This window comes from Netta rufina, assembly GCF_964035555.1.
Source record: "Netta rufina genome assembly, chromosome: Z".
NCBI classification, from domain to species: domain Eukaryota; kingdom Metazoa; phylum Chordata; class Aves; order Anseriformes; family Anatidae; genus Netta; species Netta rufina.
In genome coordinates, this window is record NC_140126.1 from 8,486,035 (window position 1) to 8,505,384 (window position 19,350).

The window sequence follows — 19,350 nt, forward strand, 5'->3', positions numbered from 1 at the left end:
TCTGTAGGCAAATGTGCTCCTCTGCAAGGCTGCTTGCTCCATTGTGGCCTCTCTGCACTTTGAAGGTAACCGAAGTGCTCCCTGGTGGTGGTTGGGCTTGCAGCTGGAGCACTCTTCATGCACATCCTGTCCTAAAGCAGAGAATGCCTTGCACCCGGTTGCATGCACCAAAGCCCTGTCCAAAAATGTTTGGATGCCTTTGCTTCTCCGTAAGCACTTTGCTGCCCACCAGGAGGTATCCCTGAAAGAAGAGGCTGGGGAGCAAGGGTAGGGCTGGATTAAGCTGTTTTTTTCCAGACAGGAAAAGAGTTGGGGAGGGACAGAAAACTAAAAGCAGCCATCTTCTCTCAGGTGAAAAAGCTGTAGGGATTGAGGGCACAGAGCAGAAAGGTCTGGGCTGCCCTCGTTCCTAGAAGTAGCTCCTCTAGGTTTTCACACTCAGCAGTGCAGCTCCCAGAGGAGCAATGCTGTGCTCAGCACAGCTGGGTGGGGGCAACATCTGGCCAGATGTTGCAGAGCTGGGCCCAGCGCAGCCGTGCAGATGCTGTGGAGCCAGGTGCCAGTTGGAAGGTCACAGTGTGGGGCAGTTAGCAGGGCTGCTGCCTCCGTGGGGAGGGCAGCGCGTGCTCCTGCTTTGTCCCCTGCACCGCATGCGAGGTGGCTTCAGGAGCAAGCCGTGGAAGCCCTGCACTGCGTGGCATCTGCAGTGGTTTTAAGCTTGGTGCTGTTCTGCTGGCAAGGGTCAGCACTTCCTCTACAGATGCTTTGGCTAATGTGTCTCTGGCAGCATGTTCCCTTGCAAATACGAGTGTAATTAAAGCCCTGCGTGATTGCCTGGTCTGGGCTATGACACTAAAGGGGATGGTGCACAGCTGCCATCTGGGTCCCTCCCCAGCAGCTCTCCTTGGTGGCTCAGCGCCACTGCCCAGGACTGCAGCTGCAGAGTGCCCTGGTGCTAAGTCACAGCCCGGGTGCCCCTGGGGACCGCAGCTGTGATGCAGCCCTGGCTTTCCCACTGCCACAGCTTCATTGAGGATCTTCCCACAGGCACCTTGCCCAGGCTGTACAGTAGCTGAGGCTGCAGCCTGGCACAGTGCATCTCATCCCTGCAGCACCAGAAATTTGGTCACAAATCCTACCCCAAGGGGGAAGGGGCCTCCAACCACCCCAGGGCAGCTGGCCAGGGTCCAGCCTTCCTCAGAGGCTGTGCTGCTCTGTTGGGGACACTGGGGCATCTCCAGAGTGCAGCTGCTTGCAGGGGACCTGGGTGTTCCTCAGTGCTGCGAGCAGGTGATAACATGGGGGTACCCCCAACTCCTCCAGGACCCATTTTATGCCTCATGCCTCCAACTACCTGCAGGCAGCATTTGAAAGAGAGAGAGAGATCCCTGCATTGAGGCAAACAGCTGCAAAACCACAGGGAGAAGAAATGTGTTCTTGGTGGTTGATCAGGCTGCACCTACACAAATGGTTGGGAATATTCTTTCATGCTGTAAGGAGACCATCCCTACCATTAGATTATTTGGGATGGTTCGTGGCATGGTTTTGGCCCAGGCCAAACTGTGATTCCTGCAGGTAACTGCCAAGCACAGCTCTGTATCAGCCTGTTCCCTTCTGAAGGTGGCCCAGTGTTTTGCAAAGTGAGCTTCCAGCAGTGCAAACCCCAACTGTCCGTGCCTGGGAGCATCTGCATGGGCAGGCATAGCCTGGACCAGGGCCTTCAGCATGTCCCTGTGGGGTTCAAGGGAACATCTTTGAACCTAAATGCTCACTCCTCTGATTTTGGGACTGTACAGAGGTGTGTACAAATCTTAGAAGTCTGTCTCCTCGGCCATCGGTCTGCTTTCCAAGCAGGCAGAGGCTTTGCAATTTGGTGCTGCTGCAAAAACCCCACCGTTACTGTCTTATCAAATTAATCACTGCACTGTATTTACAGGGTAAAATCTCCACATGTACAAATCTATGTTATCTAATTATGTAAATACAGGGTTGATTTCGGTGCCTTCAGTTTTCTGCTAGCTTGCTCATTTTTGGCCAAGCCCAAAGTTCCATCTGAGCTGGAAAAAGTAGGAGGCTGCAAAATTCTCCAGCGACAGCTTTACTGTTCCCCTTTCACCAGCCTCAAAGCAGGAAACCATAAAGCCCAGCTCCCCCTCCAGGCCTGTCAGTAAAAGACAGCCTCCAACAAAGCTGGAGCCACTCGGGAGCTGATCCTCTGCAGGGCTTTTCTCAGGATCATCTGTAGGGATGGCTCTGGAAGCTAGCACAGGGCTCACCTGCAGCTCTCTGGTTACTTTCATGTGTGTCATGGGCCTGTTGAACTGCACGGAAAACACCTGAAAAATCCCTAAACTGGCTTTGTTAATGGGGTCCTGCAAAAAAGTGTTGTAGGATGAGGAGGTGAGTACAAGTGACTTGCAGGTGTCTGTTCACAGATCCCTCGAAGTGGGAGACTGGCAGACATCACCGCAGGGTGGCCGCGCTTCCTGGGGTCAAGAGAGCTTTAGTCTGAGGAATTGCTAGCTGGTACCAGATCTTGTCGTACAGTAGGTCTTTGAGAGAAGATGTAGACACTAAAACTTGGCTATGACCTCAGTTTCTACATCTGAGGAAAATTTTGAAGGAAGTGTAATCTGGGACCCAGCCACAGGTGTGCTTGCTGAGTCATCTGGGAGAGGAGGTTGCGTGCATGCTGCCTTTCTCCCAGGGCTGTACATTCATACAAATGAGCAAACTATAATTAGGCTAAGCCAGGACCCCATATCTCTTTTGGGAGAGACGGCTTGCGAGGCATTGCATTTCCCTGAGTTAGTCAGAGGGATGGTGAGGAAATGCAGTGCTGATAAGGAAGGAGCAGCAGAAAAATCCTGTTGTCAGCACGCACTGTGTCTCCAATTTTTTGTTGTAAGCATTTCAGTGTTAACAGGGGATGGTGCCAAAGTGGGACCAGACTGAGACTAAAACAAATTCAAATTGTACCCTCATGCATGCTGTAGGGTTATACGGCAGCAAACCATGTGGTGGGTACCTGGGTGGATTTTTATGCTTTGTGACCGTATGTATCCTCCCCATCTGACTCAGCCAAATGCATCCTTATGGGGAGGGAGTTACTGCCAACATCTGGGGAGGAAAAGGGAGAAAAATCTGGGCCCTTGGTAACTCCTTGCTTTGCTGGGGATGCAGCACGTCTCACACAGAGCAAATACACAGAGCAAAAAGTGTTCGAAAGCAATTTTCCCCTAATGTACCTATTACAGAAGGTTTCATAAGCACACATTAATGGTGCATAACTTCATTTCACATTTCCTCCATCCAAGCTGTGACATCCTTTTGCAGTGAGCAGGACAGCCTTGTGACAGCAAACGTAGAAAAAACCCAGGCTAGGTGGGGGGCAGCCTCAGCTGAGATCAGAGCTAAAACTAAGAGGAGGCATTTTAGGAGGTGGTGACCAACGTTTTGGGACAAAAAGCTGGGAGCTGGAGGACAGCAACCACCTGGTTCAGCCAGGGAGGTGCTTCCAGAGTGTTTCTCACCCAAGCACGAGTGCTGAGCCTCCTGCACGAGCAAGGTGAGGAGCAGCCCGTGGGACGCAGGAGAGCCGGCAGGGTCAGCTCATGCCCTCTGCTGGCCAAAAACCTCCTGCAAAACCTCCTCTTTTTCCATTTCCAGAAAGTTAGGACCAAGCTATAGGTGCCACAAGATGGACAGGTCAGCGCCAAAGCTGTGCCTTTGTTTCCCCAGCCCCTCGGAGCTCTGTGCAGGCTCCGACCCCAAAATGCCCTCACCCATGAAGCCCACACCGTGCTCAGCCCAAAAGCTCTGACCTGGATGTTTGCACCTTGTGAAGTCAGGAACAGCAGCGACATGTGAGAGAAATGGTCTCGTTTAACCAAAAACTGATCATGATGAACAGCTGAAGTAAGTGTTCAAAAAAATGATGCTGGCATGGGGAAGAGCAGCCAATGTGGTCATTTCACCCATAGGAAAGGTGTCACCTGAACTCAAACATCTATGTGGGACCTTGCCCAAACTGAAGAGCCTAAGGAAAATCATGTGAGTGCTCCAAGTTGCCTGTTTCAGGTAAGAAAGATTCCATTAATCACATCAACTCAGACTGTGTTAAAGTAACTTGCACAGATACATCATTGCATAGGAAGACTTAGGTCACTCTGAGTTGAGGACCTTGGGACCTTTGTGTTCCAAATCTGAGTCCAGGAGGAGAAAAGGGGAAGCCTCTGTCTGTAGGGAAAAAATGATGGAATGCTGAAAAAATGCTGAAAAATTAAAAAAGCAGTGATGATACAGGTAAACTCGGAGACTAAATGCAGAGAATATAAGGATGTGTATGGGTGTAAATCTGAGCTGGCCTTGAGACTCTTGAATGCCCAAAGTTTTTTTATTTTGTCACTGAAGAAGCACTTCACACTGCCCACGGTGGACAATTTTGGCCCTGCCATAAAACAAACAAACAAACAAACAAACAAACAAACAAAAAAAACACTCCCAAGACAACAGAGGCAGCAAAATCTTTGACTTGATTTACTGGGAGATGAAACCCCATCTCTTCACGTCCACAAAGCACCAAGGTTCATCCTGGCATCCTTTTGTTCTTGCACAGCTGCTCCTGATTCCTGAGGTCAGTGCTGGTGAGGTGAAGGCTTGTTCTGGGAGAAATGGGATCAGATAGGAGTCATCAGTGCACACTTCTACTGGAGGTCACTGAACGTGCTATACAGAGAGCCTCAGTGCCTTACAAGTGACACTGGGTGCAGATAATTCACAGGCTCTTAGCACTGCTGAGGGATTCAGCAACAGTCCGGTCTGGCTGGGGAAAAATCAGGTAAGGACAGATATTTGCTTAGAGGTTTTTCTGCAAATCTGAATCTGGCATGAGCTGCTCACTGGCTGCGAGTGACTCCAGCCCAGTAAGGGATGAGGGAGAGACACGCAATGCAGTGGTAGCATTTTTGGTTGTCCCAATTAATGGTGCTGAACTGATGCCAAATATATTTTTAGGAAAGGGCAACATCCCCATGGGGTTTTTGAATTTATATTCCAAACAGCAATTACAATATAAGAACATATGTAAATATATACTTATTTATATGCATATGTTGATTTTTTTTAATAGCTTTACGTTTGTGCTTCAAAACCCTTGACGTGCTTGCCCAAGTGCCAGACATGTCCTGTATACAGATGACTTGGCATTTGGATGTCTGATGTCAAGCGAGGCATTTCCTAAGAGGTGACCTGCCTCACAGACGTTCCGATTTCTGACGGTATAGGAAAAGGGGAACTTTTCCTGGAATTGTTTGTTGTATGAATTGTTTGTTGTGAGAAAAGTTCCTCACGCCTGGGAATGATGATGTGTACTGCAGTGCATTAGGCACGCACCAGGAAAGCCTCCAAAAAATCATTCTAAAAATTGATATTTTTTTATAAATTTAGCATATTTGCAGATAATCTGAGTTGCAGCTTTTTCTGTCTAGCAGGTCTGCACTCTGCTGAAAGACTTCCTGAAAGGCAAGGCAGCTGTCGTGAGGACATCAGTGGGCAAGTGGTTCAGTGTGACCATACAATGGGCAGTATCTGTCTAGCAGATGGAAAAATTGTAGAAATTTTTAACCTATTCAGTAGGGTAGCTGTAATACCACACTTTGCCTTTTCTGTTTTTTTTTTTTTGTTTGTTTGTTTGTTTTAATTACCTCTCTGAAGTGTAAAGGAATGCACACAGTGCTCTGGGCTGTTGCATCAAAGCTGGCTGTGTTAAAGGTACTTCAGCTTTTGCTATGCTCCTGTCAGGTGTATTTCTCCCTGGAGGCTTGAACAGAATGACATTCACCTCTCTTGGATATTCATGCATCCTTCTCACGGTGTATTACCTCCACAGATCAGAGCTTAGTGGCACTTGATTACATTTCCCTACAACGCTCACTCCTTTGCAGAGCCCTTACAATTTGATCTAGCTGTGCTAATACACTGCCACATTAGTTGTTGGAGCCTGACAAGAGTGAGAAGTACAGTAGAAAGATGCTGCAGCAGTCTGTAATGGACCCTTGCTTCCATTTCTACCTAAGCAGCCCTGCTTCCCCTCAAAGATTAATCCTTATAAAAATGGGTTTCTGTCTCCAGAAGGTAATATCAAGCTTCTAGTTTGTAATGACTTTTTTTTTTTTTTTTTTAAATAGTTCCATATTTATTCAGTTTAATGTTAGTGTTCCATCAGCAAAAGTACAACTCAGTGCTACTATTACTCTTTATGCACACTCTACGTATTTAGTAACGCCCACCTACTGGATTCCTGGGGCTTCATAAGCTGCTACAAGATGTTCAAAATAGCCACCTACAGGAATCAGCTCGTGCCTCGTATCAACTTTTCCAGCTACTCCACTAACGTCATCAAAGACCCTTCTAGTCAATAAGGCATTTCCTGATATATCCACACATAATTAAATAATAGATTACTTACCATGGCTAACAGAGGTGTAGAACTCAGTTCCTTTCTGGTGATTTTGTGTTCAGCAGTCCTTACAGAACCAAATGATGGTGGATGAGCACCGACCTTTTTATTTTACTGTAGCTGAAGACAGAGATGTAACAGATGCCATCATATGTGCTGCTTAAAACCCTCCCTTGCCTTACTTGCACAGTAATTTCATTTCCTTACCCAGACTTCTTGTTTTTCCCTACCTAGAAGTACATGTATATCCACGAAAGCATTTGTGTACAAGTATCTCCCCACCTCTGTGAATCTAGGGCCTGAGCTGGTACTGAGGGCTACAAACTTAAGTTTTGCAAAGATCTTGCATGTCTGTAATAGCAGTTATTTATGAAATGGAACAGCTAGTTTTTGGTATTTTGAAGTGTTCTAACTTCTCAAGATATTATTTCCATGATCACTGTTGGTAATTACAGAATAAATTCTTAAAAGTACTATTTTGAGAAGTAATATAGTACATCTGTAGTCAATTATGTAAAAGTACAGATGTTAAGCCACAGCAATGTCCTTGAGCACAATACAAGGAACTTCAATACTCTAAAATAAATCACACTGAGAAAAATCATATGTTCAGTTTCATTTTTATCCTGTCATTATAGAGATTATTCTTAACACTCAGTAGTCAGGCATCATATAAATAAGTCCCAACGAGGCCATAATACTAATTCTTTTCATTGAAGAAATTGTGATCCTAGGTCAGAATGAAGTTTACCTATACTGAATACTTCAGCTTGAAAAACGAACAGTAAATAAAAGGAATTTAGAACATTGTTAGTTATGTTTATCAGTCTTCTAGTTTAAAGATTTGTAGTTATTTTTAAAATATTTCACTAAATGGATGATCGGCACAGAAGACCAGGAAAGTATACAGCTAAATGGATGGTTGACATGAGCAAGAGGTGAAGAATGGTCTACAAAAACATTATTATTAATAACATGAAATAAACCCAAAGGATTTGGATCCTGTTGAGTTGTGGAGCAACCTACTTGGTGACATAGGAATATATTGATTTCCAAGTGTGCAAGGAAGGACTTCATCTTCTGACAAACACCAAAACTTGACCAACGCCACAGAAACCATCCACTGATCAGACTCTCTGGATCCCATGCTGCAGCAGCAAACCTTCAGGATCTTACAGCATGATTTGCAGTGTCTGCATCTGGTTCGAGACCCAGCTAGTTCAGTGGGCCACGTTTGGAGGAGACTTTGCAAAGGAGAAATGTGAAAGGAGAAGTGCAACTTTTGATCGAAGTACAGCCCATCTCATTGCTTTGCAGAGCTTGGCACTGCAGAAAACTCTCCAGAAACTGCACTCTCCTTTTGGCAACCAAGAGGATAGGCTCATTTTTAGCAGTGGTATGACTTCATCCCACAGACATTCCTTTAATGCGGTTCAGGAGTCCATCCTGTTTCTGACAAAGGCTACTAAGGAGGTAAATTCATTTCAGAGGCAATTTCAAATACAAAAATTTTCTCTCTTGTGATTCTTAACAGATTTATATAGGATTAGTCTAGCACTCTTTGTGACCCAATACAGGCCCCATATAACAGAACTTAGAAAGAATAACAGAATAAAGAAAGCTGTCAAAGTCTGTGCAACTGACTGACCTAAACACTGAAAGAGAGCATGCAAGTCATTTAATTCCAGCTAGTCATGACTAGAAGGCAAAGACCCTTTAATGAAGTCTTTTACAAAATTATATAAACAAGTCTACAGGAGTTTTATCTCCCAAACAAGTACTCCAAAACATTCTCCTTATATTAAAAGCTGGTAGAAGCTTTAGAGTTGCAGCATAGCAGTGTGGGAATGGGAACATGTATGTAAGGAAACATTTCAGCAGCAGTGTTTCTTGAGGATGTGTAATAAATTACTTAAACACAAACTAATAACATTGCCAGAACATTTATGAGTAATGAATAAGTACACCCTGGACTCTATCTTGATTTAACAATTCAATTTACCCGTACTGCAGACAAAGGGGTAAACTGATCTGAAGTGAAATTCTAAGGAATTGAGTTAGACTAGGAATTAATCATGTTGATGAAAAGCCCAATGGTTTCACAAAAAAAAAAAAAGTCAGCATTTGCCAAAAAGAAACCACCTGCTGCTGTTAAGAAAACAGACTGAAAATGCCATCCTCTTTCCAGACAAATTCAGTTTTACTTTTAAGTCACTGAAGTTAACTGGCTGTCTAACATACAGCTAGTACTCAGACTTTCCCTAGTAATTTCTTGGAACACAAAAAATGACAAAAAACAAAACACATACCAAAATACTTGGAGAGCACCATAAGTGAAGCAGTGTATTACAAGAACACCACTTTTAACACCAATAACTACTAGGGACTAATTCCCCTTTCTGTTCTTTGAGCTGAAGCTTTTTGGGTCAAGGCTAAGAAATGTTGGCAGGGGAATATGAAAGAAGTCTTCATATTTCCAGTTCCACAGTTTAAAAAATAGAAGACAGTTACCAAGACTATCAATCTTTATAGCTTTTGTTCATTTTTATTAAAAAAAAAATATAGCATTTTATATATTCATAAATATAATGCAGATACCAGAACGTACATCTACAGCTCTGCTTCAGCAATATCTTCATCAGGGCAACAGTAGTATTCCACAAAACAGATCTGTCCGTCTTCATTCCTAATCATATACTGCAGTGAAAGAAATCCTCGATTATCTGTTCGAATGGAGACTTTACAAGATAAAGCCAGTGCCTTTGTAGATGGTTTAATCAAAGAAATCTTGTACCTGTAGGGGAGAAAAATACCATTTGAAAAAAATGTTATGCAGAGTTTAGCTGAAACACTACTCCGAATAAAAGCCATTATAATGACTAAAAATCAATTAGCAATATGTTAATTTGATCTTTTCCTGGCAACGTCATTAGACAGATGTTGTTATGGCTTAGCTTTTGATCAGATGGAAATTATTTTTTTTCACCTGTACTAATGAAGTAAATGTTATGACAGCACAAAAGCAGTTTCTTATACTTTCCATCCAGAATTGATGGCCTGCCACAGAGTGCTCTGGTTACAGATTTACTCACCTGTTTGTCTGGGTTTGGTTGCAGTGGAATGCTTCCACCAAATCGGAGTCCTTGGGATAGTCCAGATGTGCACTTCCTGCATTTCCAAAAGTGGATAACCTGGAAGAAAAAAGGCACCATCTCAAAACACCTGACAGAAGCTCTACAGAAAATTTGTCAGAAGCAGTAGGCCTGTACATCCCTATGGCTATTTCACAAAACACTATTGTTTGTTCTGCTTTATTTATCTATACATGCTAAACTGTGTGCACTAGAGTCACATTTATCAGGTAGTCCATATATTAATTTCTACGTTAATGAAATTACATACTGTGATTTGCTATATTCATTGCAATTGTCCTTGAAATAAACCAATATTCTAAAACAGTTCCCCCTCTTCACCCTGGAAAATTCCAGTCTTTACCTGCTGAAAAGCAAAAAGGCAAGGCATGAACATTTGAGTTGAAAGTCTCATTTCCAGTACCTGAAATATGGTTTATCTGGAGACATGGTGATCTGCAGAACTTCACTTGTCATATCTAGTTCAGCAAATGCTTCTCGTAGTCCCTCTGACTGCAGGATAATTTTGTTGACAACATTGGTACTGCAGAAATCAAAGTCTAACAAGTCCTCAGGTTCCTGAGTGTTAATTCTGCACACTGTCACTACTCCTCCTTCTTCTAAGAACAGCATCAAGGGATAGCCATAGCCACGATAACACATCTTGAGAGCTGTTGGTGTTCCTGAAAAAGAGAACAAAATACACATTCTTCAAAAAAACAATTAGTGTATTTGATCACTAGGAAATTCAGATTTTACTGTCAAATGGGGCACAAATCATTTTAATTTAGCATGTTTAGTCCATCCTCCAGTATGCTAACGTTGTGTGTTCAGTGTAGCCTCCTATACACCCTTTCAAGTGTTATCTTATGCAGTAAAATGAAATGATGTGTACACATAAAACAGTTCACATGCAACTTGTGCCATGTACCAAATGGGTAACGGTAGCTGTGGTAATGAAGCTGGATGTGCTATAAATAGTTCAGTGTTAATAGCTCTGCCAGCTGTGCATAAGTTTTTTACCCTTAAGTGAAGTTAGCATTTGTATGATGTTGGTGATCTGGCTCTGGACCGAAAACAAAAAGGTGCTCGTGGTGTTTATCAGTCCTGGGGGACAGTATGGGCTTAAGCATTAGAACTGCAGTCTGAGTTCTAATCAAGCAAGTCACACGACTTTCTTGTCCAAATTACTTGACATGTCTTCTTATCGAGATTACAAAGCCTTTTGAGATTTTCAGCCCCAAACCACAGCAAGCATGTGAACTGGGGTTGTTCACTGCACCTCGTGCCACAGAAGGGTTCTCTCCCAAAACAAGTGGCTGTTTTGTGTCTTACATAGATGCAAGAAACATTATCTTCACAAGAAGACCCTTCTGTTTCTCAGTTACCCCAAACATGTCACACACACATGCATTTTTAATTCCATCTTCCAAGCTGAGTCAGCCTCTCTTACCATCTCATTCTGCAACAGTCCCTGACACACACCCATCATCCCCTTTTCACACAGAATCACAGAATCACAGAATTTCTAGGTTGGAAGAGACCTCAAGATCATCGAGTCCAACCTCTGACCTAACGCTAGCAGTCCCCACTAAACCATATCCCTAAGCTCTACATCTAAACATCTTTTGAAGACTTCCAGGGATGGTGACTCCACCACTTCCCTGGGCAGCCTGTTCCAATGCCTCACAACCCTTTCAGTGAAGAAGTTCTTCCTAACATCTAACCTAAAACTCCCCTGGCTCAACTTAAGCCCATTCCCCCTCGTCCTGTCACCAGGCACGTGGGAGAACAGGCCAACCCCCACCTCGCTACAGCCTCCCTTGAGGTACCTATAGAGAGCGATAAGGTCACCCCTGAGCCTCCTCTTCTCCAGGCTGAACAAGCCCAGCTCCCTCAGCCGCTCCTCGTAGGACTTGTTCTCCAGGCCCCTCACCAGCTTTGTCGCCCTTCTCTGCACCCGCTCAAGCACCTCCATGTCCTTCTTGTAGCGAGGGGCCCAAAACTGAACACAGTACTCGAGGTGCGGCCTCACCAGAGCCGAGTACAGGGGTACAATCACCTCCCTAGCCCTGCTGGTCACACTGTTCCTGATACAAGCCAGGATGCCGTTGGCCGTCTTGGCCACCTGAGCACACTGCTGGCTCATATTCAGCCGACTATCCACCATCACTCCCAGGTCCTTCTCTGCCTGGCAGCTCTCCAACCATTCCTCTCCCAGCCTGTAGCTCTGCTTGGGGTTATTGCGCCCCAGGTGCAGGACCCGGCACTTGGCCTTGTTGAACTTCATGCAGTTGGCCTCAGCCCATCGGTGCAGCCTATCCACCTCCGCATTGACTGTTGTGACTGCATACACTTGCACTACGTTAGGCAAATGGGGTGGACTCTGCTTAGCAGTGAGAGCTGCCATCCTCAGATGGACTTCAGGTGAGGAAGTCAGAAGTTTTGCCAAGATTGAAAAGCTCCCTATGGTTGTGCACAGATTTCACTATGTAATTACAGGTGATACACATAAAGGTTAAGGTAAATATGCACCATACCTGGAGTAGAACTGGCACCAAAAATAGTCAAGCAGTCCAGAAGAACAGCCAAATTGATCCGGAATGTCACTGATTCCTCCTGAACAGAAAATTCCTGAAAAATGTCTGCCTATGAGAGAAAAAGTAGAGAGATGAAAAGAGGGAAGCTTTTGTAATTTTTTTACATTTTAATCTTATCTTCTTAAATTGAATGCTTTTGCTTTCAGAGACCAGTGTAATACAAAGCAATTGCTACATGTAACACAATATCCATTAAAGAAAAATAGGTCATCATCCTCAAAAACTAATAAAATAAATCAGGTCACGGTTGAAACAAAATAGTACAGCATATGCATGGAAACCTACACAGTTTTCTTTTATAGCTTAATACAAGCTACAAATGTTAAAGCCTACAGTTGCCTAGTTCTGGGGCTGGAAACATTCAGGAAACTATGCAATGTAAATGCCCCACTTCTCCAAAAACAAGACTTGATTTTTAGCAAGAAGAATGAAGAAACATTTCAAAAAATAGGAATGTGTAACTGCTTTTTCAAAAGCAGCCCCAATCACCCTGCTTTTTATCTGAGATATTCTGTTCCGGTGGCTGCCACAAAGTAGCTGATGCCCAGTGACTAACAAGAGGTAGTTAGGAGTTTACCCAGTACCAAGCCTAGTCACGGGCACGCTTCAGCACATGTAGTGAACTCACCTGACAGCTCAACATTCTCACAGGAACCTGCTCACAAATCTAGGCATGGTACTGCCAGAAGGAGCCATAGGCTTAGCAGGTGCCAGCCCATGAAAGGATACAAGCAGGCATGCATGAATGAACTAGGTGCTGAGTTCAGCCTATCAGTACTGTGTCATCTCGAGCCTGTGCAGAGAAGACCAACAAAGTTGGTGAAGGGTGTAGAAAACAAGACGTATGAGCATCACCTGAGGGAGCTGGGGCTGTTTAGTTTGGAGGAGGCTGAGGGGAGACCTCGTTGTTCTCTACAACTTCCTGAAAAGAAGCTGTAGCAAGGAGGACTGTCAGTCTCTTTTCTCAAATAAACAAGTGACTGGACATGAGGAAACAGACTCAAGTTGCACCAAAGTAAATTTAGACTGTATATCAGGAAGAATTTCTTCATGGAGAGGGTGGTCAAGCACTGGAATGGGCTGCCCAGGGAAGTAGTGGAATTTTCATCCCTGGAGGTATGTAAAAGACGTGTGGCTGTGGCAGCAAGGGGCATGGCTTAGGGACAGGGCTCAGGCTTAGGGATGGGACTCAACAGGTCAGTCTGATGGTTGGGCTTGATGACTTGCAAGGTTGTTTCCAACCTAAACGATTCTACTACCTTATAAAATAGATTTATCTATACACATGTGGCCTATTCATAGACAGCCTATCCAGTGTACCTCCCTCACATCAGCTTCTGACACTATTCCATGGTTTTCCCAAAGATTCCCCTTCCCCCGCAGGTAAAATCCCGTACACCCCCACCACGCACTCTGGGCTTTCCTAGGGTCTCTGTCACCGCCACCAGCCCCTTCCTCACCCCTTAACGGGGGTCCCACCGTTAGCAGCTCGTCCCCTACCTGTATGAAGGCGTTGGCCTGGATGCATTTGGCATCCTCCACCGTCACCCGCAGCCCGTTGGCCGTGGCGAAGCAGGTGGCGTGGTCCTGGAACTGCACGGCCCTCAGGAGGCTGGACAGGTTGCGGGCATTGTCCAAGCTGGCAGTCAGCACGTACGGCTCCCCGCTGCCGAGCGGCTGCGTGGAGAGCGGCATGGCGAGGCCCGGCAGGGCTCACCGGGCTCTATCGCGATCTATCGGGATCTATCGCGATCTACCGGGGCGGGGCGACCGCGGCATGAGGCAGCGGGAGCGGTTCCGGGGCTGGCGGAAGGGCGGGCGGGCAGCGCCGTGGTGGCTCCTAAGATGGCGGCGGCCAAGAGGAAAGGTGGCGCGGCGGCGGGCGCCCGGCCCAAGAAGCGAGCCAAGGGGAGCCCCGGCGAGCCTGAGGCGGCTGCCGACGCCAAGCCCGGCCCGCAGGAGTACAGCATCCCGGCCCCGGTGTCTCAGGTGTGGTGGTTGGGGTTGGGGTTGGAGTCGGGGTCGGCGTGGCACACGGCTGGGAGGAGGCGGCTCCGCGCTCTGCGGAGCAACGTGGTGCCGGAGACCGAGTGGTGTGGTGGTTGGGGTCGGGGGGGTTGGAGGGACGGGGACCCGGCTGGTGTGTGAGGGGGGAAAGGCGTGTTCCTGGCTTTATAATCCTTGCACGCACAAAAGCAAGGATTTCAAATTATATGACATATATGTAGCATATATCTTCTGTAATTCTGTTATATACGAAGGGCCAGATAAATATCATGCGTGTTTCATGTCGGGATCATCCCGAGCAGGCTTCAAAAACAGCCTTGTGGTTGGCTTAAAAGAAAGCCAAGAAGCATGTGGGTGCCCGAGACCTCCTCTCGTCCTCGTGGCTGAGCTTTCTTGTGCCCAGGCTGTAGCTCAGCTCATTTCCTAGAGGAGGAGGTGCTTCAGATTAATGCTTTCAGGCTAAGTATTGCACAGGGCTTTGTTAATACTTACATGATTTGTAGTAAAAGATCTTACCATAGGGACTTTGTGAAGTGTTAAAGATAGCAGTTGTTCATGTGAAAACATGTTTCAGAACTCTTGCAGAGCGAAAGGTTCTGTGCATGAGTCAAGATGGTAACATATGCTCTTACTCTGCTTTTCTGTTACTACAGTTCAAACATTTGCTCTGTGGTTGTAGCTTTAAGAAGCTCACTTCTTGTGATTAATATTTTTTTTTTTCCATAGGGCAAATGGAAGAACAAGGAACGGGTGCTTATTTTCTCCTCTCGTGGAATTAATTTCAGAACAAGGCACCTAATGCAAGACTTGAGAACGCTGATGCCTCACTCTAAAGCAGGTAGGGCTAGGCATCATTCCTAGTGCATATTCAGAGTTGTTTTAAACCAAGCACTTCCAATATCCTGTTCTTTTTAAGATGTATGCAGCTATTCTGATGGAACTGTGGCCTCTTATTCTAAAAAAAAAAAAAAACAACAAACAAATTTGAGCAAACAAATACAGCAAATGTTGTATCATAGTACTCTGGGAAACAACACCTATGGTTTCTGTCTTGCAAGGATACTTTTTTGCTTTACCAATCTATTGTAGAACATGGCTGGAAAAACTTGATAGTTATGCGTTTTTCATTTAGAGCTAGTAAAAAATCATGCAGACTGATAAAAAAAATTACTTGTGTTAAATCAGTGTACAAGCCTTCTCATTGTTGTTTTTGTCTTCCAGATACTAAAATGGATCGCAAAGACAAGTTGTTTGTAATTAATGAGGTAATTCAGGATTTAAGTAGTGCTTCCTTTTAATTTTCTGTAGAAATTTAACACACGAGAAAAAGGCAGCCAAGATCAAAGGATCTTGTACTAGTTAAGGGAGTTGTGTAACTGCAAAAGTGAAAACTGTTTATACTGAAAAAGTGCTACTGATAAAATGGGAAGTTGACTTGTGATTAATAAAACATTTAAACACAGTCTTTTTGCCATGGAGATATAGAACGGCATATTCTGTTTTATATAGGTGATGGATGTATTACAGTTTATATTTTAAGAAATCAAGGTACAAAAACCCAAGCAGGCCAAATGGCTTAGTAAGATACTGGTAATGCTGAAACTAGAACCTAATGTTACAACTCCTGCTCTAATGTTCATGTGCTGGAGAGCATATCAGGTTGCTTTTAGTTGTAGGAGAGTTATTACTTCTGGTAATAAGGATTTGATATTTTTTAACAAAACAAGTGCTTGAAACTTGATTTGGGGGTCAGTAAGTGTAATTTGTTAAAATGAGACAAATAATGAGCTTTTTAACTTTTATTTTGGGAGGAGGAAAGATGTTGGAAATGGATATGGAAACCTAGAAAGCTCTTGAAAATGTCTTCACTGCATTGTAAATAACTGATTTGATGTATCTTGTCTAGGTGTGTGAAATGAAAAACTGCAATAAGTGCATCTTCTTTGAAGCCAAAAAGAAACAAGATCTCTATGTGTGGTAAGTAATTCTATGTTTTCCTCATGTTTCTATATATAATTGGTGATGTTTCTGTCTGTAGTTTGTTACCGTAATAGTGTGGATACATGAAATAGTGTTGCTTAGTTAAATTTGAAATAATCTTATGTTTCTGCTGTAGGTAGTGCAAGTTTAAAACACATGACTGGTTTTCGTACTGCTTATGGAAGCGTTTTTACGAAATTGTTCAGAAAGCAAGTATGCACAAATATCTTGAAGGAACTTGCGACTGCTATAAAAGTGATTGAAATTACTTCAATGCAGAAATAATTTGTTGGAGTGTACTGTAGAAATCCAGTGTATCTTTCTGTCTCCTACTAACATCTTGCTTTTTTCTTTCCCACCGCCTTTCCTGTGCAGGCTTTCAAATACACCACAGGGACCATCAGCTAAATTCTTAGTGCAGAACAGTAAGTTGGTTGCTATTACTGTTTTTAGACTCTTACTTTCTTGCCTGCACGGCTTTCTTTAAGTACTAAAATGATCTTTTTAAAAAAATCACTGTAGTTCACACACTGGCTGAATTGAAGATGACAGGAAACTGCTTGAGAGGCTCACGGCCCCTTTTGTCTTTTGATCCGGTAAGTACAAGTTTTATATTTAATTGGTTGTGTTCATTTTCTTTACATGACTGTTGGATTTAATCATGTACATAAAATTACTCTTTTCCTTTTTAGACATTTGACAAGGAGCCACACTATGCCCTGCTAAAAGAATTGTTTATTCAGGTCAGTCTTTAGCTTAGAAATCGTCTTTGGCAACTTACTTTAAAATCTTTTTTTTTTTTTTTTTCCACATTAATTTTACACTTCTGAATTTGCAGAAAATCTTAAGAGTCACTCTCAGTCCCTGGCATTCTTTTTCTTAAGTTTCTTTTATGTAACCTGGGATTGGAATCTTAAAAACGTAAAAAGAAATAAAGCTATTTATGTTTGGCCTCTTACAATTAGATATTTAGAAGTACTGTCTTTTATTACAGATATTTAGTACGCCACAGTATCACCCGAAAAGCCAGCCTTTTGTAGATCATGTTTTCACATTCACCATTACAGACAATAGGATCTGGTTTCGGAATTACCAGGTTAGTGGTCTCTGAGCTCTTTCACTGGTGCTTAGTGGAGTAACTTCATGTCAATTACAATAATTAATTATAATTAATTATTTACATTAATTGTGCAAGCAATGGGCATTGGCATATTTTGATAAAATAACTTCAAACCTTCTGTACATGTGGAGATAATTTCACTTTTGTCAAGTTAAGCTTATGTTCTCTTAGTTGTGTTTTTTTGATGGGTGTTTTGGTAAGAGGAGGTAGTAGGTAGCCAAAGCCATGGCTTCGCTTGTCTTTTAACTTGAATTCACACTTCGGCCTGAAGTATGCTGGCACTTCTTTTCTAAAGGAAGAATTCACAAATGCGTAGTATTCTGAAGTGCTTGCTTGAACGTGTAAGAACTTCTGCATGTAAAGAACTTTGCTTGTAGAAGTCTAGCTTACCAAATTCAGTGGCATCATATCTTGGATTTAAATTGTTACGCATCACCATGTGTGAAGTGCGTATATGTTGTTTGTATACATTGACTTAATCTATGAGAAATAAAGAGAATATTCTTCTACTGCAGATAATTGAAGAGGATGCATCTCTAGTAGAAATTGGGCCTCGTTTTGTCCTGAACCTCATAAAAATCTTCCAGGGTAGCTTTGGAGGACCAACTTTATATGAAAATCCCTATTATCAGTCCCCAAATATGGTAAGCAGCCTTGTCTTTATTTTCTCTTTAGCAGTTAATTTGAAGATTGCAATCCCTCTATCTCAAGCCACATACGCCCTGGACCTCTTTGTAGGAAAGAGTGCCCTAACTAATCATAGTTTGAGAACAGAGTAATTGTGCAAAAATTGAATGCAAAATTTTTGTCAGTGGAAAGATGACATATTGTGGATTTTTGCAATTAAGCAGAGAAATCCCCACCTGTTGTTATAATACCTTATGATTTCTTCCATCTTGCTTGTTTGACACCTGTTTTAATTAAAATTCTCATTTTTAATAGCATCGACGGTTGATAAGGATGTCAATGGCTGCTAAATTTAGAGAGAAAAATCAAGTGAAGGAAGTACAAAAGCTTAAGAAAAAGGAGAGTAAGATGCTTATTGAAGAAGATCCCACTGAAATGGTCTTTGAAACTCCAGCTGAGGAAAAACCAGTGGAAATACAGCATGTGAAACCGGAGTCGAAGGCAATTGTAAAAGATAAGAGGAAACCACGCAAAATTGAGAGGAAGAGGCAAAAAAAGCTTTTCAGAACCGAAGCAAAAGCCTAAAAGTTACAAATAAAGAAACTAAACAGACTTAAGTCATCTTTTAGTCTGGTATAGCTATATTATGTATATTTCTTAGCTATATTGACATAATATTGTAAATACTTGTTTTTTTTTACAAGTAAAGCTAATTAGACTTCAGTTTTAATTAAACAAAATACCAGTTTCTTTATTGGGGTTCAGTTTTCACTTTTTTTTCTGTCTTTTCTTTGAGCTGACTCTGGATTTTGAAAAACATGGCAATGGGCAAGGGAAAATAAGGAACTCCAAATATTTCTGCTTTTGGTAATTGGTCTTACATTCAAATACCTCTGGGAAACAACTTGTAACACATACAAGGAATAAAAGTAACCGGGTTGTCACTTCTGGTTATCCTTAATGGGAATTTGAAAGATAGCTTTGCTAGTCCTGCACAGCAGCAGATAATCCTTTTGTAAAGTTTTAATTCTACAGGAATCGTCTCATTGGAGAATGAAAAAAAATAAACATGAAAAAAAGCCAAATGAAAACAAAACAAAAACCTTACTTCTTGTGCCTGTGGTAACTCCTGTATAACATTCTTATGACCTGAACTATCCTGCTGGGGAGAAACAGGCAAACATAAGATTCTAGTTTTTTATGCCAAATTAATTGCAAGTTCCCTATAGGTAAGAGGCAGTAGCTGGACTGAGTACCAAAAACATGTGCCTACATTAGCCTGAAATATATCTAACTACCTGTTATTATTATAGGAACAGTGCTTTTAAGCACTGATTATGCATAAGAATGCACAATTCTGTTACGCAGTTGTACACAGAGACAAGTTTTTTGGTACAAAAATTGCTGTTCACTTGGTTCAGTTGT

At 43.1% G+C, this 19,350-nt stretch overlaps 2 protein-coding genes across 2 annotated transcripts; one reads left to right on the forward strand and one right to left on the reverse strand.

The window, feature by feature from the left end:
• Positions 1 to 8,991: 8,991 nt before the first annotated feature.
• Positions 8,992 to 13,998, reverse strand: RAD1 (RAD1 checkpoint DNA exonuclease). Its single transcript, XM_084304672.1, has 5 exons — positions 13,692 to 13,998; positions 12,132 to 12,240; positions 10,016 to 10,274; positions 9,553 to 9,651; positions 8,992 to 9,254 (listed from the first exon to the last, which is right to left on the reverse strand). Exons 1-5 carry the CDS (start codon positions 13,884 to 13,886, stop codon positions 9,071 to 9,073), a joined length of 846 nt encoding a protein of 281 aa, XP_084160798.1. The 5' UTR covers positions 13,887 to 13,998; the 3' UTR covers positions 8,992 to 9,070.
• A 6-nt stretch (positions 13,999 to 14,004) lies between these two features.
• Positions 14,005 to 18,865, forward strand: BRIX1 (biogenesis of ribosomes BRX1). Its single transcript, XM_084304671.1, has 10 exons — positions 14,005 to 14,180; positions 14,925 to 15,036; positions 15,420 to 15,463; positions 16,105 to 16,175; positions 16,554 to 16,603; positions 16,701 to 16,774; positions 16,871 to 16,921; positions 17,173 to 17,274; positions 17,814 to 17,942; positions 18,241 to 18,865. The coding sequence occupies exons 1-10, from the start codon at positions 14,037 to 14,039 to the stop codon at positions 18,508 to 18,510; spliced, it is 1,047 nt and encodes a 348-aa protein (XP_084160797.1). The 5' UTR covers positions 14,005 to 14,036; the 3' UTR covers positions 18,511 to 18,865.
• The last annotated feature ends 485 nt before the right edge of the window (positions 18,866 to 19,350 follow it).

Coding starts and splice junctions, on each gene's coding strand:
- RAD1 (XM_084304672.1), bottom strand. CDS start 13,886: ATGCCGCTCTCCACGCAGCCGCTCGGCAGCGGGGAGCCGTACGTGCTG. Junction 10,275..12,131: donor TGGTGCCAGTTCTACTCCAG/GTATGGTGCATA, acceptor TCTCTTTTTCAG/GAACACCAACAGCTCTCAAG. Junction 9,652..10,015: donor CCAGATAAACCATATTTCAG/GTACTGGAAATG, acceptor TTTTTCTTCCAG/GTTATCCACTTTTGGAAATG.
- BRIX1 (XM_084304671.1), top strand. CDS start 14,037: ATGGCGGCGGCCAAGAGGAAAGGTGGCGCGGCGGCGGGCGCCCGGCCC. Junction 15,037..15,419: donor GATGCCTCACTCTAAAGCAG/GTAGGGCTAGGC, acceptor TTTGTCTTCCAG/ATACTAAAATGGATCGCAAA. Junction 16,922..17,172: donor TAAAAGAATTGTTTATTCAG/GTCAGTCTTTAG, acceptor CTTTTATTACAG/ATATTTAGTACGCCACAGTA.